Raw genomic sequence first — 18,108 nt, forward strand, 5'->3', positions numbered from 1 at the left:
TATCACTCCCGAATCCCGACTGACTTGAACGTCGGAGGGTGATCGTCGGGATTTCCCGGCGACTCACCCAGTGTTTCTATCTGTTTTGCAGAGTCGCCAGTGGAAGCTCACCTTCGACCCCCTTCTTACGCTTGGCAAGAACCTTCGACTTTCCTTACACTGGAATTGAAGACCCTTGGACTTGAAGACTATTGGGCTTTAAGACCCCTGGGCTGACCCATAAACTTTTGAGCAACATCAATATTATATTTAATGATAAATAACACTTAAACTCCATGTGGTTACAAGATTTGCAGATGACCAACTTGTGCTCGTAATATCAGCACACAACTCCCTTGTAATTTAGGGGGTAGCTTCCGTTAATTTTTTCGTCAAATTTAACCGCATGTCTCAAACTTCAAGGGGCCATCTGCAAAAATGAAAGGGAAAACGTAAGCACAAATGGGTCATCTGCAAAAAAAATACTTTGACGTTTGACACATGTGGTAAAATTTGTCGGAAAAAGTAACCGAAACTACCCCTAAACCACAAGTATGTGCTGATATTAAGAGCACAAGAGCATCATCTGCAAAAGACTGTAACCACACATGGATCAGGTGCTATTTTACCTATATTTTAATCTAGATATCTTCCATACCTATTAATAGAGCCAACATAAAAGTAAAATGAATTTTTTTTATCTAATTATTTATTTGCCATTCTTTTTACTAAAACTATCCGTAATATGTGGAATACCACATTAATACTTCTAAATGTGATTCCATTAGTTATTGCCCGAATATTTAAATAACTTTGGCTATGTTTGGATCGTGGATTTTAATATGACGAAATGAAAAGTGTAAAGGGATATAAAATCGGGATTTTCGAAATATATTTGGTCCGTAAGAAAAATAGTAATAAAATCTTGATTAAATAACCGTGAGAGGATCAGAGGAAGACGTCCGATTGCGACATCCGAGTTTTCCTTCGCTTTCCCTATTAAGGAAATAGTTTTTTTCCATGTTTTAGTCTAGTTCTTTTTCCCCACTTTTTGTTTTTTCTAAATTATTTTACACATAATTTTACATTATATTGCTTTTCCTTTTTCTTTTTGCCAAGTGTTTTACATTTTATTCCAATAATTTACCTAATATTTTCATCTTTTTGTACACTACTTTTCCATGAAGCAAATAGTGTTTTTGGGGTGGGTTTATGTACAAGATGACGGATGAAATGTCTGTATTTTGAGATGTTGGATGAAATGAATTAATATTTAAGGAACTATTAAAGGTATTTGGCCTTTACTTTTTTTCAATATATATTTTCATATTATTGATAAAGGAATATATTTTTTTTCATTGGTTATTTTAGACAAAGAAACTAATTGAAGTGAAAAATGCAGTGCAAAGTAGTCTTACCAAAGAACATAACATTTATGTTTATAATAATATATAAGCTACATTTGTTTTAGTTAATGAGAATAAATCATCAAAGTAATGTAACAACTCTTCTTCAAATGAAATTGAAAGAATCTAAGCTTATAATTTGTCATTTTAAGTAGCTGGTGTCTGAATCTGAGGTGGTGGTAGTACTGCTACTGGATGTGGTTTTTTTCCGTTATGTCCCGACGCAAGTTTCCGACGGGGCGGTGCGGCCGATGGTGGGGGGAAATTTTTTCCCCTGTGCTCCGGTGCAGTTGCGATTGGTGGACCCTCTTTTTCGTTGTATTGGATTGCAGGTGCATCAGGTGCATTCAAGGAATCAATATGAGCAATACAAGAAATGGCAAACACCATTAATCCAATGAAAAATACCAACAAGTTTGTAGTAGACATGATTACTCATTCAACTTATTCTATAATTGTTATGTGAAAAATAAAAATAAAGATAGAGCTTTTTTATAGAAGAATTAGACCATAAATTTGAATACAATTGTTAACACAATTTTTGTGCTTGTAAAACACATGTTTGATTTTGATAGGAGAACAAATAGGATTACCTCTTTAATAATTGAGTTGGGTTGCCACATAATAAATAAATTCAACTACGATAAAATGTAGAGCCGGCCCTAACTTTTTGAGTTTCCTCGACACTAGGGATGACAATTTGACCTGCCCTATTGAATTTTTACGGGGATCGAGATGGAGATTTTTTGAGACGGAGATTGCAAGACCCACCCCATACGCACCCATTGTCATCCCTACTCGACACAAGAAAATAAAATAAAATAAATTATGAGATCCTAAATCCAAAATTCACATGTAAACAACTTAGTATATCAAAAAACGCCCCAAATCAAAATATCCATATTAAAATGTTCACATAAATAGGCATGTGTTCAATTTACCATGTCAAAGACTTATGTAATAAATTTTCTTAATTAAATATAATATTTAATGAAAAATGTTTACGAAATAAAATTAAGAGTAAAAAGCAGTTTACCCCCTAAACTATGACCCGTTTTGCACTTTACCCCCCAAACAAAATTTTTTTGCACGTTTTTACCTAAACTTGGTTTTTTGTTGCACGGTGCCCTAAAAATGTTATTTTCCGGCAATTTTGACCGGAATCTTACACACATGCCATTCACGTGAGTTTGGCAGGGTCAAAAGTGTCTATTCCCTTACATTCATCATATTAAATAAAAAACAAATAAAATAAACAATAATAATAATAAAAGAAAAGAAAATAAGAAGGAAAATCTGCAACTCTCTTCCTCCTTCCTCGAGAGAAACCTGCAAAGTGTCGCCGCCGTAACTTTTCACCACAAACTCAAATTTTATTATATACAATTTCCCAACATTGTCCATTTTCTACAAAATGTGAGCCATTGAAGCTATTCAGTGTTTTTTTTTCTTCTTCAGAATGAAATTAGCAGCAGCAGCACATATCTTCCCCCAATTCCACCCTCCATTCTCACACCCCCACCACCCAAATCCTCCCCCTCCACTCCTCGCCGCCGCCATCACCACCCACCGCCGCGGCAAAGACCTATTCCCAATCAAATCTCACCAAACCCAGTCACCCAATCCCCAAACCACCGCCGCCGCCACCCGGCACGATGACGGCGGCGACCTCGGAATCCCATTCGAACACGTCAAAATACTGGCGAAATTCAAATCCCGGCACAACTACATCAGAGTGATCCAAGTATCCAGGGCGGCGGACCACCCACTCGCCGGATCCAGGCTCCTCCTCCTCGACGCCCCCGGCAACATCCACAGCATCTCCTTCCTCTTCAAAACCCTCACCAACGCCTACTACGACGTCTTCGCCACCCTGCCGCCGATCCTCCCGCCCGGACCCGTCGGAATACTCGGGTTCGGAGCCGGATCCGCCGCCAAAATCATCCTCGAACTCCACCCTCAAACCGCCGTCCACGGCTGGGAGCTCGACCCCTCCGTCGTCGCCGTCGCCCGAGAGTACTTCGGCCTCGAGAAGCTCGAAAGCAAACACCCCGAAATTTTTGGCTGGGATCTGTTTGGGATGGTGGTGGCACGGTGGGCGAAGTGGGGAAGAAGGAAGAAGACAAATTATTTTTTTATTTTTTGTTTTCTTTGTTTTGTTTTTATTTTTTATATTTTTTGTTTTTTTAAAGAATAATTTATAGTTAATATTAAAGATGTAAGTGAATGGACGAATATACCCCTGCAAATGTCACGTGCAAGGCACATGTTTTAACTTTTCGGTCAAAATTGCCGGAAAATTTAGTTCAGGGGGCACCGTGCAACGAATTAACGAGTTAAGGTAAAAACGTGCAAATTTTTTTTGTTTGGGGGGTAAAGTGCAAATCGGCCCATAGTTTAGGAGGCAAACTGCTTTTTACTCTAAAATTAAATATTTTTCATAAATGAAGACAATCCTATTATAACAGAGAATGTCATGTATAACACATGCGAGGTCATTTGGGCACAAAATAAGGGCAGATTATCTATCCAATCAAATACGATGTCGTTTGTTCTCTAGTTTTACCTATTATTTAAGCCCAAATGACTCTAATAATCCATATATTAACGTGCACGATACGATGTTGATAGAATTTCTTTTAAAATGGTATATTGAGAGTGTATTTTTTCATTCTCAAAACATGACTGGACAAAATGTGTTTAAGAGAGTATATTGATATGATTTCCCGAGAAAGATTTCTACGTTTCGACTTGTTTTTTAATTAGAGGTTTTTATGCATATGTCTCTGGCCAACCATTTTTATTATTTTAGATTTAGAAGATATATATCTTTCGCCAATAAGCTCATCATTTTAATATGTATTATAAATGAAGGAAAAATTATATATATATATATATATATATATCTACTCCCAATCCTTTAAACCAATTTTTTAATTGTAACCCCAATTTAATCAATTTTGACCTTTTTTTCGAAGGGCTTTTTTTGCCGTCGGTTTCCGGCGTTGGTTTTTTTTTTTTTTTTTTTTTTTCGCCGCGGTTTTCGGCGTCGACTTTTCAATTTTTTTCACGCCCGTCGCTGAACGTTGACCGTAATTGTACTGTCACTAACAGTCTTCAACACACCCTAGATGATGCCTGGACTATGTTGTGAAAGAGTTTTTTACTGGATCTCTTTATGAATAAGAATCCCATGATAGACTTATTTGTAATGTAACCTTTTAATTATGATTGTTTGGGAAATAAATAAAGTCTAATTATTATTATATGCCATTATTTAATGTATTTAATTAAGTCTATTAACTAGGAATGGCAACGAGTCAGTTATGAGGTGGGTTTACCTAAACCCGAGACCTGACCAGTAAAAAATATATAAAAATTCAGACCTGCCACAACCCGTTTTAGCTTAGACCCGGATCCTCCTCAACCTATACTCGAATTAAACGGTTCTGACCCGCTATATTAATTGACATAAAAACAAAATCTATTTTTTAACTTTTGTAATATTTTGCTTATATATTTAACAACTTGTACAAGTGATATAAAGTGAATAATATATAATTAATTATATTTAACTTCTACGATAAAGAAGGTTCAAAAGCAAGAAAGACGACTAGCGGTGGTCGACAAGTTTGATGGATATTACTTACGAGAAACAAGATTAAAAAAAATGAAATGGTGAAAAATTGGCAAATGAGAATAGACACAATGAAAGTTGAAAGTTTGATGAATGAAATCCTAAATTAATTTGTATATATAGATTAACTATTAAATATAATATATTTATACGGGTCGGTTCCAATTAGACCAGTACCCGACCTAGAACCGTCCAGTTCTATAAATTTAAACCCATAACCATTTAACTTACCCAGACATGCCCCAAAATGGTCGGTTCCGGGTGTAAGACCCGACAAACCCTTACCCATTGCCATCCCTACTATTAACTATGGTCTCGTTTGTTTACGTATATCGTATTAGATTAGATTAGATTAGATTAGATTAATTATTTATTGGTTCTAATTAATTAGTTAATAATATGTTTGGTTCTTCACATGACATGTTGTATTAAATTTGTTACATTATGTAGTCGTAAGTGAATTGTCTATAAAAAAATTTATTTAACAAAATTAAGTTATTGTTTTAAGGATAATATTGTAATTTTTCGTTTTAGTCTCCTTGATGCGGTTGGGTTTCTGCGCTTCAAGGAATTCCGAACCTCCAAGTCCATTCCGTATTGGGCCTGTTCATCGTGGACCTGCAAAAGGACCGGGAGAGGTGCTCCCGGCGTTAGCACTCCGACGCCCAAGTCAGAACACCTCAAAGGCTCTCATTCTAAAATATATTCAGTAAAAAAAAGTTAAAATGTTTATGTGAGAGTTGCTTACCTTGAGGACTGAGTACCCTCTATTTATAGATGAAACCCTCCGGATGTCATTAGTTTTATTCAATTCTGTTAATTGGATGATTTCAAATCCATGATATTTTTCTAAGTCTTAGCACTTAAGTTACCAAGATATTTTTATGTGCCTTAGTGATTAAGTCATGAGGTGGCCCATGCAATTCTCATATCGCCATTTGGTAGTTACTCTAAGCTAGCAGCTCGTCTGAGTTATTCTGCTCGTCGGCGAGATCCTGCTCGTCGAAGGTATGCTGCTCGTCGGAGAGATCCTGCTCGTCGGATATATCTTGCTCGTCGGTGAGATCCTGCTCATCGGATATCTCCAGTTCGTCTGAGTTATTATGCTCGTCGGAGGTATTCAGCTCGTCAGAGAGATCCTGCTCGTCGGCGAGATCTTGCTCGTCGGCGAGATCCTGTTCGTCGGATATCTCCAGCTCGTCAGAGAGATCCTGCTCGTCGGAGGTATTCTGCTCGTCGGAGAGATCCTGCTCGTCGGTGAGATCTCGCTCGTCGGAGGTATGCTGCTCGTCGGAGAGATCCTGCTCGTCGGAGGTATTCTGCTCGTCGGAGAGATCCTGCTCGTCGGTGAGATCTCGCTCGTCGGAGGTATGCTGCTCGTCGGAGAGATCCTGCTCGTCGGATATCTCTTACTCGCCGGATATCTCCTGCTCGTCGGATATCTCGTGGCTTTATTTCCTCTTTCTGCATGGACCCAATTCAATTGGGCATGGGCCAATTCAATTGGGCCTTGCCTTGTTGGGTCGTGCTAATTCTGGCCGGATCAACTAGTCCCCCACTCCAAGTTGAACGCGAGAATATGAATAGGTCGGCTTGGAGTATGCGAAATCTTCTTTACCCACCTACTACGTTTTTTGCAATTTTTCTTGGTGTGTAATCTTCGTTGATGCTATTATTTCCCACTCCCCCTTTTCTAGTTATTTCCTCGTAAAATGCATTTATCCATAAAAAGACAACGTATCTTTTATCTAGTGTGACTACTCGATGACCGGTAATTTATGCCTGCCGTCGTGAAGTACAAGTAGCTCATGCTTCTCGACTGCTTAGATTTTTTACATCTTAACGGGCTCGTGCTCTCCTCTCAAAACGCTTGATATACTTTTCTTTTCTAGAGAACTCGTGCTTAGTATTTGAATGATCAATCAACTTTTTATTTTATTTCAATGAACTCGTGTTCGCTTCAAGAATATTTGAATAGTTTATGCATTTTAACAATCACGGGCATACTATCCGAATCTTCGGACATAGTTCTCATTTGAACGATCTCGGGCTCGATATCCGAATCTTTGGGTATATTTTTCATTTTAACAAGCTCGAGCTTGCTACCTGAATACTCATATTATTTTTTTCTATTTAACGAGCTCGTGCTCGCAGCCAGAATACTCTGATAGATTTTTTCTTTTAAACGAGCTTGTGCTCGCTATCCAAATACTCGGATAGATTTTCTGTTTCACGAGCTAGTGTTCGCTACCCAAGTACTCGGATAAATTTTCCGTTTAACGAGCTCGTGCTCACAACCCTAGTACTCGGACATATTTTTCGTTGTGACGAGCTCGGGCTCGCTACCCGAGTACTCGGAGTTTTTTCCGTTTAACGAGCTCGTGCTCGCTACCCGAGTACTCGGATAGTTTTTCCATTTAACGAGCTCGTGCTCGCTACCCGAGTACTCGGATAGTTTTTTCGTTTAACGAGCTCGTGCTCGCTACCCGAGTACTCGGATAGATTTTTCGTTGTGACGAGCTCGGGCTCGCTACCCGAGTACTCGGAGTTTTTTCCGTTTAACGAGCTCGTGCTCGCTACCCGAGTACTCGGATAGTTTTTCCATTTAACCAGCTCGTGCTCGCTACCCGAGTACTCGGATAGTTTTTCCATTTAACGAGCTCGTGCTCGCTACCCGAGTACTCGGATGTTTTTCCATTTAACGAGCTCGTGCTCGCTACCCGATTACTCGGATAGATTTTCCATTTTAACGAGCTCGGGGTCGCTACCCGAGTACTCGGATAGTTTTTCCGTTTAACGAGCTCGTGCTCGCTACCCGAGTACTCGGATAGATTTTCCATTTTAACGAGCTCGGGGTCGCTACCCGAGTACTCGGATAGATTTTCCATTTTAACGAGCTCGTGCTCGCTACCCGAGTACTCTGATAGATTTTTCGTTTTAACGAGCTCTGGCTCGCTACCCGAGTACTCAGATAGATTTTCTGTTTTAACGAGCTCGTGCTTGTTATCTAAAGTATGAAAAGCTCGTGCTTCCCAAAATACTTTGATTTTTCCAAAATCACATAGAGGTTTTAGAACTTAAACAAATACAATAGATATTATGTGGGCGGCCGTTATATGCAAGTCCATTTTTTTTATTAGTTCAAAACCACATAAAGGAGTTTATTAGTTCAAGCCCGAATCTAATTTTATTACATCAAGACCAAAGATGAAAAATATACCCCTATCCACAAATAATACTCAAATACAAATAAATCTTATTTTTAATTTGTTCAAGACCAAAAAAAAAAAAAAAAAAAAGAAACAAAACAAAAAAGAAATTAAATATCACGACTGCCAAATATTAATCCATGCTAAATATGTACGAATGAACATTAATCTATGCTTATTTCTTGTTGGGTTGCAATGATTTGGCCGATTTTGGAAAAAAAATTGAGATTGAAATTGGTTTTTTTATTTTTTTTCGTTGGTTTCCCAAATCGGTTTATCCAGACTGATTTTGTACACGAAAATCGGCGTCATAATACCGATTTTTGTTAACCAAATCGGCGACACAACGTCGACTTTACAAGTCAAAATCGGCATTCTAATGTCGATTATTGAGTACAAAATCGGTTTTCGAATACCGATATTTGTTGATTTATTTTAAATAATATATTATATATTTGGTTAATTGATATTTTTTAAATATTTGAAACGAAATTGTTTATCACCATTCGGTGGCGTCTACCACTCCTTTAACCCAATCGAGTAGAGCTTTCCGTATCTCAAATATTTATTCGTTAGATAATTCATTTGAATAATCCTCCATCAATCCCCTAGGTTGATACACGAAAGTATGAGAAAACGGTCTTAAAAAAACACAGATAATAAAATCGGTATTTAATAACCGAATTTTGTAGTACAAGTCGGCATGACAATACCGATAATACAAAAGCAAATCGGTGTTGTCATGCCGATTTTTACTACAAAAATCGGTTTTTAAGTACCGATTTTTATTAAAATAATCGGAATGTGGTTACCGACTTTAGAAACAAAAATCGGTATTTGCAGACCGATTTTTGGTATCGTCGAATTTTTTCCCAACAAAAAAAAAACGACCCAAAAGCAAAAATAAACGGTTAAAACATATTTCATTGTGTTCTCCACCCTCGTAAACCACCATATCATTGTTTTCTGGTTCCATTGTGAATGTTTGGTATGTATTGATAATTTTGGTGTGTAGGATTTCTTGGTGGGTTTGTGAAGAAGAAGGGGAAGAAGGAGGAGAGTTTTAAGTCGTGAAATAAGGAAGAGGGGTTTCTGGATTTATGTATTTTATTTGGTCTTGCACAAAGGAAATGATTTTATTTTTTATTTTTTAATGCTTTGTGTTTTTTATTTGATTTTAAATTCATTAAGGGTAAATTAGTATTTTTATGTTGGAGGTCTTGAACTAATAAAAAAATGGGCTTGTATATAACCGCCGCTGATCACTAAAGTAAAATAGAACATAATTACTTATAATGACGATTTAACATGCCAGTGCCAATTAGCAAAAAACTTATCTTGTTCAAAACCTTCTCATTTAGTCGAGCAAAAGCTTGCAAACTTGACTGGCGACCAAATCTTGTCGAATAAACGTCGGGTTGCATTCTTTCGATTTCTAGGCTTAAGAAATCAATCTTCAAGAAATATGGTAAACCTCGAGCTTTTTGAGTCATCCAATCCAATCGGCGAACTTGAAGACCCAGAATGTTCATCACACAGCAAATTAAGTCTCTAGCTTTCCCTGCTCATGGTTAGTATACTAGCAAGGTCCAAATCATCATTAATAATGACTCGTACCTAAGCCATATATTTCATGCTTGAATTGTTCTCCAAGTAGAAAACATTGTAGCTAATGGTAATATGTACTTATAAACTAACTTCTCCAAATTAAGTTATTGTTTTAAGGATAATATTGTAATTTTTCGTTTTAGTCTCCTCCTACAAAATTAATCGCGGGGGTTGGGTGTTACTAATTTCACGACGTAGTAGTACTTAATTACGAGCTTCAACTTTAGTAGCGGGCTTGAGTAATATTAAATCCTACCAACCAAACATCTTACTAAACTACTATTTAGTTTATCTAACCTGATTATTAGTAAGATGTTTGGTTTGTAGGATTTAATTTAATTATTTCAATCATTAAACTACAGATTATTATAATTATTATTTATGTTAACCCAATAGATCCGACATACGAATCTGCGAAGAGGATGACTTGTTCCACCTCGGTCCTCAATTTTCCGTTCGTCCTCGTCCAAGACTCACCAAGCCGTCTTCACATATGTATCGGAACCAAGCCCCGTGAACGATTGTCTTTCCACAATCACGGCGAGCATTTCGTGCTGACAACGTCTTGTAAAATGACCTATCAAATCTAACTCTTTGGTTTGGTGATTGTGGAAATACATAAGAACGTAAAATAACGATAATAGAGAAAGAGAATGAGATAACACAAGAACAATAAGAGATACGATCGTAGATAGATAATCATGGGTATTTTGGGGGGGGGGGGGGAGATCTCATTTATATAGGTGTAATCAACCGGAAGTTACAAAGGAGTTACATAGGCATTACAACCACTACAAAGTTCGGAAATAATGGGATAGTGGGAAGTTGAGAATCTATAGTGAAACACGGAAGTGACAAATTCTCATGTGTTAGGATATGAAGACCCACTTTTCCATATTATTTACAATATAAACTTTATTCTCAAACAATAGATGACAAAACATGAGTATTTTATAATCACAAATATCAAGCATAAGATAATCACATATTTTATCCTCAAAATACCATCACTACATATCAAATGTACACTTATATATCACTTTATACACTATAGTTAAAATAATATATTACCTAACTTTCTACCTTGGAATGCAGCTTGATTGATAGTGCCATGAAAGATAAACTATGTATGTACATGGCCAAAGCCCTGCTATCTTTTCTACTGCATTGTTATGGGGTGTGTTTGAAGAAAATATATATATATATATATATGCTTAATCCTCTTCCATCAAGCATTTGGTGAATAATTCTATTTCTTCTAGTATTTCTTTCTTCCTGCTCTGAGACCTCCATATGTCAGGCACAAGTCCCACGAGAAAGGCACGAGCTTTCCCTACAAAATCTACGTTAACTGCAATCTTCTCTCTATGATCCTCTATGCTGCTATCCTGAATTTCATCGGCGTAAATATATCTCCTGCATGCCTAAGGAATCTCATAAAACGTCAGATCAAATCGATATCATCAATAAATATTTAAAAATGTTCGAATAAACTGAAAATTAAGACATAATCTATCAGAACATAATCGAATCCTCAATTTCTTGTTTCTTTTCTCTCTGTGCTCAAACGTTGAGATAAAATATAGTTAGGTCAACTAATAGAAGACAGAAGTATTCACCTGGAATACTCTATTCAGATCAGCAATATGTGCAGAGTTGAGATGACCAGAAACGAGAAGCTCTCGAAATAAAGCCACTAACTCAGTGCTCAAATTGCTCGCAGACATGTTATGAATAATACTACGCACAGAAGAATCATCGAACACACTATTCATCCATGAAGGGGCTTTGCCCAGTTTTAGCAGTGCAGATGCAATATTAGCAGCGGGCTTGTGATGAATCATGAAAGATTTTGATGTCACACTTGGTGTCGATAGTGACATCACTAGCTCCTCTACTATCAATCTACACCAAACGTCCATCGATTCAATTTTCAGTTGTTTCCATGTCATTAGGGTCGATAAACATCGTGAGCAGTTCAGCGCAACTCTTACATCGCCGAAAAATATCAGGCCTTCTAATACAGATGATATCGACAATAGGTAGCCTTGTCTGAATTTGAAATCGACTGGTTCTGTACTTGTAGATTCTGATATTCCAGTGAATAGTTGCATAAGACAAAATGAAGCTATTAGTTTAACTGGAGCAGATCCAAAATGCATCAACTTGCACAAGTCGTGGCATCGGATGCTGACGTAGGATAATTGCTGCCTTTCATTACCCTCGTCGAGCAGAGTTTGGAAATCGATAATACCTGGTAGAATAGTTAGCAAGCTGCCATGCGAACGAAGTCAGTGTAGAATAATACCAAAAAAAAAAAAGGATAATTTATTTCTCCCGATTTGCATACCTTCTCATAGAGAAGAAGAGGAGCAAAAGCACAAATATAAGGACTTCACCAGTTCTTGTTCCCTCGTCGTGGTCAAATAGAGCGTGTCTCTTCGTACATGCTTCAAAAATTGCGGTATTAATTGTTGACACCAAAGGAACATTCAAAACTATGATTTTTGAAGCTTCTATGAGTGCTTCGTTTGTTGAGTGGTGCAAAATCAGAGAAAGAATGCCAATTATTGTGAGAACTTCTTCTGTCCATCCATCTGAATCCACAGTGGGGATCAGGTAATCCATTAACTACAAAATAGATGAAATGCCAGGTTAGCTTTCTTGATTAACGGGAGTACCTGTGGACGAAAAAAACAAAAGATTTACCTTCATCGTAATCCCTGTCCAAGCTTCGTTAGTAGACATTGATTCAGAACGTGCTGATTTCAGAATAACTAAAGCAAGTTGAGATGATGCCATGAATAATTCCGGGAAAGAGTACGTCGAGTAGTTAAAAATGTTTTGGAGCACAACATCTATCCCATGCATGCATAACTGATCTGAAGCAGCTGGAGCAATTTCAATTATTTTCGTACATGCTTTTAGTACCGAAATCATGTCATACTCTTGACAGCCATTGTCTACAAGATCTCCCAATAAGCAAACTAAAATTATTGCTCCAAAGTTGTTTTCAGATGCTATCAACTCAGCCAGCACACGCAAATCAACTTTGTGGCTGGTTTCGTGATCAAGAACTACATCATTAGCAATTAAGGGGTTGGTTCTACAGAACTTCAATATTTGATCAGCTAACGACTTGCAGAGTTTTTCTTGTTGAAACAGCCATCCGAGTGACGTCAAGTGGATCTTTGTAGAAAGAGAATCCCACTCCTTTTCGGCCAATAGCTGAAAAAGGATTCTTTCAGCTTCTGGGCTGTAAGGTAATTGGTAGCTCATCTTGGCAGATCCTCGGTAAAATCCATAAAGATTTACTAGAATTTCTAAGGTCACTGAGGCAGAGGATCCACAAAGGAGATTGCAGCTGTTGAGTAAAATAAATTGCTCCAGAGAAGATAGTACCAACTTGTCATCTTCAATCCTAATTAAAACCAAAAATAAAAAATAAAAAAATTGTTATTTATATATTGTCAACAGAGGTAGAGGTGGGAGTAGAATGCAAATGAGGAGCTGGTTATTACCTGTCAGTATACAAAGAGCTAGCATACAGTATCAGAAGAACTGCAGATTGACAATCAAACAACTCCGGATTATGTGAACTCTTCTGACCAAGAAGAAATAGCAAATCTGTAGGGTCGGATGGCAAACGGAAAGTGGAATCCCTAATAGGTTGTCCAGAGTCACTCCCTAGAAGTACATCTATAATTGAACTGAAGATCATATAAACCCTCCATTTCATCTTTTCTGTTGGAAACAAACCCAAGCATCCAAACAATGAACTGAACCATGACGATGAACCCAAAGACTCTGCTAAATTCTTGCCCTCAATGTTAGAACCATGCAGCACTGAATGAAAAGTTTCAATGACTCCCAAGGCAACATCTTCTTCTTCCATATCATGGATCGTTGTCACGAACCAAGGTAAAATCTTCGATTTAAGTATGTCTATAACACAAAAACGTAGTCCCACCTTAGAAGAAACAGGGAAATTACTTTCTTGATCATATGTATATGCTTCCTTCAGTAGGTAAAGACAGTGCAAAATCTGATCGGTGCTAAAATTGTTATTGCTTAAACAAGTGGAGATTGCAGATATTGATGCATCTTCAATTGATGCTGCCAAACTTGGATTCCCACGAGAGGATGTACATTTCATAATAGCTACAAATATTGAGCATGACAGAGTAAATGTCTCTGGCAGCATCCCTATATCACCATCCATATGTTTCTTAAACATTCCTGACAGGATACTACTTAGTTCTTCACCGCTTGAGGTGGATACTACTCCAGGACAGTTTGTAACACAGTTTAAAATGAGCTTCAGCAAATGACATTGTACAGGTTGAAAGGGAATTTCAGCTACATAACGCAGAATGGGTACCAGAGTTGAGAACCCAATGGCAAGTCTCTGTCTGAAGGTTTGCTCATCATTTGATAAAAGATCAAGAACCCGAACTGCAGAGTTGACTATTGAATCTTTGCTTCCTATAAAATCACCAGTATAAGGCAAAGAAAATTGAAAAGTTTGTCAAACTGCAAACAATCATCTTGTCGAGTGAAATGAAAAAATAGAGGAAGATTGACGACCATGGGGTATATTGGCTCTATTATAAAGAAGCACAAATATCACTTTATGATTCATTTAAGATAATAACAACTTTGTCAATAATCAAGAAACATATATGATTTTATTGTACTGAACTGTTGATATGTTCATATAAAACTTAGCTTGCAATCAGGACAATTACATATTATCATGAATTACTTGTTGATAATTCAGTACATCTGTATAACTTTGTAAAATATCTGGCACATTGTGTTTCCTTGAAAATTTTACCTGATAATCTCAGTATTTCAAATATGTAATCTGCTACATTCTCTTCAATGAATGCTTGGCGTTCTTTCCCCGAGACCTCTTCTAATGAAAGATACTTAAAGACTAAATCCAATGTGGCAATCTGAACGTGTGTATCTGAAGAAAGCAGGGGTCCTTTGACTGCTTCCGCAAACAAAACTTCTAAGGGTGGTCCATCTATCACATGCTCTGTTGTTTGCATGAAGTTGTCAGCTTCAAATGAATTATTTGAGTCTGCACTCTGAAAGAGCCCTCTCTGAGCCAACACCGTCAAAAATGCTGCAGAGTAGAAAGAAGCGGTTACAAAACACAATCTATTATTATATACCAACCGTCATTGCGCTATTATTCACTGCATGTAAAAGTTAGTTTCAACAACAGACCATTTAAAAATTAAAAGCAGATAATTGCAGGATGTTAATTATCATACTCCTGTGCTGTGATTTAGAGCTGCAGTCTTTACGCATATCATCAAAAGGTAATAATCATACTTAATACTGCTATTATACATGAGAAATATGATGCTTCAGTTGTTCCATGATAGTCAAAGATCATTTAAGTGAAGAAAACTATATTCAAGTTTTAAGCTTATGCATGAAACAACCGAAAAACAGGTGGAATAATTGCAGCCATATAAATATCCATTAGGCACTGAAATGCCATATAAGAAACTGCATCAAGTATGCCTACAACTGGAAAGGGAAATAAAGAATTAGGAAAAAAAAGTTGCAAAACAAGCAACGGGAAGAAGTCAACCTACACAGTTAAGCCGTACGTCATCACTCTGAGTTTTCATTAGGATGTCGAGTGATATGTGCAAAAGCTTGGGGCAATAGGCAAGCAACAAATCAGTGCCACTATCATCCATATATGTATAATGGAGGAGGGATGATCTGTACAGAACAAACATAATCTCCCCTTGGATCTCGTCACTGTATTAAGAAGAAAAGTATTTCAGGACCTCAATTTCTCCAAGGTAAAAGCAAAAAAGTTGCATGCGCATTAGTTCAACTTACTTTGACAATTGAAGACCTGTGACAAGGTTGAATATGAGGGCATCTTTGTTTTTAATGGAAGTATACAAATTACAGTCCTGATTATCCAAGAGAACACCAAAGCAGTGAAGCTGCATTCAAATGTAAAATGATTATGCTAAGGAACAAGTATACGAAGATTTACAATAGAGGAATATGCTTGACTTGTTGTATGAAGATCTTCAACAAAACGCATTATATGAACATTATATAAAGATCTTTCACAAAATGCATGTTACATAAAACACCGATGTTTGTGCACATACAGGAATATGCAGGCTTACCATATAAAAATCAAGTATGAAACATATATTGTACGGATCTTATAGTCTTCCGCAACAATTATGCCAGCTTATATAGCTGTTATGTGTGAAAGTTTCATAAGCCAGGGTCACAGTATTCAACTATCCCAAGCAAAATCAGTTCGTCTTGAGTAGCTTCATCACAATAGGTTATATCGTTGATTTTGTACATTATTTATGAATTTAGGTTACCATGAAGAACTTGATTATTAGTCATCTGAACGTTAAAAGGAACTACGGCAAAAGTGGACTTTATACTTGATACTGCAGTAAAGTATCTTTATCACCTTATAGTACACGTCCACCAACTCAAAACATTCATATTTGTTTGTCAATCCAAAACTATACATGTGACTACATCCAAAAACTTACACTACGAAATTGGTCTAGCTCGGAAAAAGTTACAAATTCTCACAGGACCAAAGCTTGTCTTACGATACAGAAACAGTGAGATTCTAGGGTTTCGTTGTGTGCATCCTGCTCAGAAATATTTCTCTATTTTCTCAAACCAAGAAGTTCATAAAGGTTCAAACATCCAACAAAGTACAATTTATACTTCCATATGCAAAATACAATTGCGTATGAACGAAAAACTACTACTACTACTACTACTACTACTACTACTCCATTTGTTTGCTGAAGACTTCATATCAACATCCTTATAATATAGTTTTACAGGTTATTTCTCATAATGTAAAAACACATTCACAAGCCATGGCTTCAACGTATTAAGAACCCGAAAATTTTTGAAGCATCACGCAGGGGATAATGAAAAAAAAATACTTCAATTCATATATGTTTATAATTCATAGAAATATGTTGTTGCAAGTTGAGCTTCTATAATTACCCGCAGCATCAATCAATCGAAAATCAAAAACTCCAATACACATCACCACAATTAAACAGTATTAGTGCCGAAGATCCCGACAATCATATACTGTATAATTCTAACCCAATTTCCCACTGCATCAAACATTAATTACAATTAATTTGAAAACGTTCAATTTACAGTTAACCGTTTCTTCCCATTCCACTTTGCACCTTCCTAATAATTGAAACACAAGCAGCTACCATGGAGAAAATCTCGGGAACTCATAAATCGAAATACGAAAGATTGAAAGAAAAAAAATGGCTCGGGTATTACGGAATACCATGTACATCTGGCGACGGCTCCAAGCCAACGAACCGCTGGAGAGACAATCGGAAACCCTAGCGACGAACTCATTGTGCACTTCCTGGTTTCGATTACAATTATTGCTCGAGCCATCGGATAACGTCTGGATCAAATCGACGGTCTGTTTGGCGATGGGCTCATCGTCGAAGTTGGATAAGACAGAAACGAGTGGGGGAATGAGGAAGTGAGGGTGGAAGGTGAGAAGAGAGTGGAGGAATTGGGGCTGAGATAGGGCTTGAGAAAGCTGGGAAAGGGCGTAGGACACGTGGACGGTGGGGGATTTGGGGTTGGAGAGTAGATTGGAGAGGCAGAGGAGGCAGATTGAGCCGCCTTCCGCTGTTGGGAGGATGAGGGTGGAGCGGTGGCCTTGGGTGCAGGTTTCCGGCGGCGGTGGCTCTTGTGGCGGAGCGGCGATGATGGAGTACATATTTAGAGAGAGAGAGAGAGAGAGAGATTTCAATTTGTGGCGGGGAAGGGGAGAGTTATTTCAAAGGACAAAATGGCCATTTGCAGAAGTGAGATTTGAGAATGCAATTATGCGCCGTACATAATTCGAGAGGTTTGATGGGAACTCAACTTGAAGGGCTGTAATTCGATATTTTGAAGGATAGCAATAAAAAAAGTTTATTAAGATATAAGTTCTTAGTGACAAATTTTATTAGAACTAAATGACAGGTTTAATTAAAGAGATTAAATTCTGAGCGGATAAGCCGAAATTTACTATAAATTGGATTCCACTATTTTTTTGACATGTGGCACTTTTAAGTCTAACTCTTAATAAATCACGTTATTAGAGGGGTTACGGGTTCTGTTGGGGTTTTCTTTTTTCCTTTTTCTTTTTCTTTTTCCTATTATTAGAATACTAATTATATTTTAATTTAAATTATCCACGTGTCAATCATCC

General features: G+C 37.3%; 1 protein-coding gene across 1 annotated transcript; it reads right to left on the reverse strand.

The window, feature by feature from the left end:
- Positions 1–10,734: 10,734 nt before the first annotated feature.
- PRD1 (putative recombination initiation defect 1) lies at positions 10,735–17,738 on the reverse strand. Its single transcript, XM_088820834.1, has 9 exons — positions 17,182–17,738; positions 15,711–15,820; positions 15,451–15,626; positions 14,677–14,973; positions 13,361–14,324; positions 12,549–13,260; positions 12,190–12,470; positions 11,459–12,113; positions 10,735–11,263 (listed from the first exon to the last, which is right to left on the reverse strand). Exons 1-9 carry the CDS (start codon positions 17,629–17,631, stop codon positions 11,054–11,056), a joined length of 3,855 nt encoding a protein of 1,284 aa, XP_088676960.1. The 5' UTR covers positions 17,632–17,738; the 3' UTR covers positions 10,735–11,053.
- Positions 17,739–18,108: the final 370 nt, after the last annotated feature.

The sequence above is a fragment of the Erythranthe guttata genome, chromosome 7, assembly GCF_056151865.1.
Source record: "Erythranthe guttata isolate IM_541 chromosome 7, IM_541, whole genome shotgun sequence".
Taxonomy (NCBI): Eukaryota; Viridiplantae; Streptophyta; class Magnoliopsida; order Lamiales; family Phrymaceae; genus Erythranthe; species Erythranthe guttata.

Bases quoted from the DNA above. Each gene is read 5' to 3' on its own strand.
- PRD1 (XM_088820834.1), bottom strand. From the start codon at position 17,631: ATGTACTCCATCATCGCCGCTCCGCCACAAGAGCCACCGCCGCCGGAA. The intron at 15,627-15,710 runs GTAAGTTGAACT...TTCTTAATACAG, and splicing joins ACAGGTCTTCAATTGTCAAA to TGACGAGATCCAAGGGGAGA. The intron at 12,114-12,189 runs GTATGCAAATCG...TTCGCATGGCAG, and splicing joins CTCTTCTTCTCTATGAGAAG to CTTGCTAACTATTCTACCAG.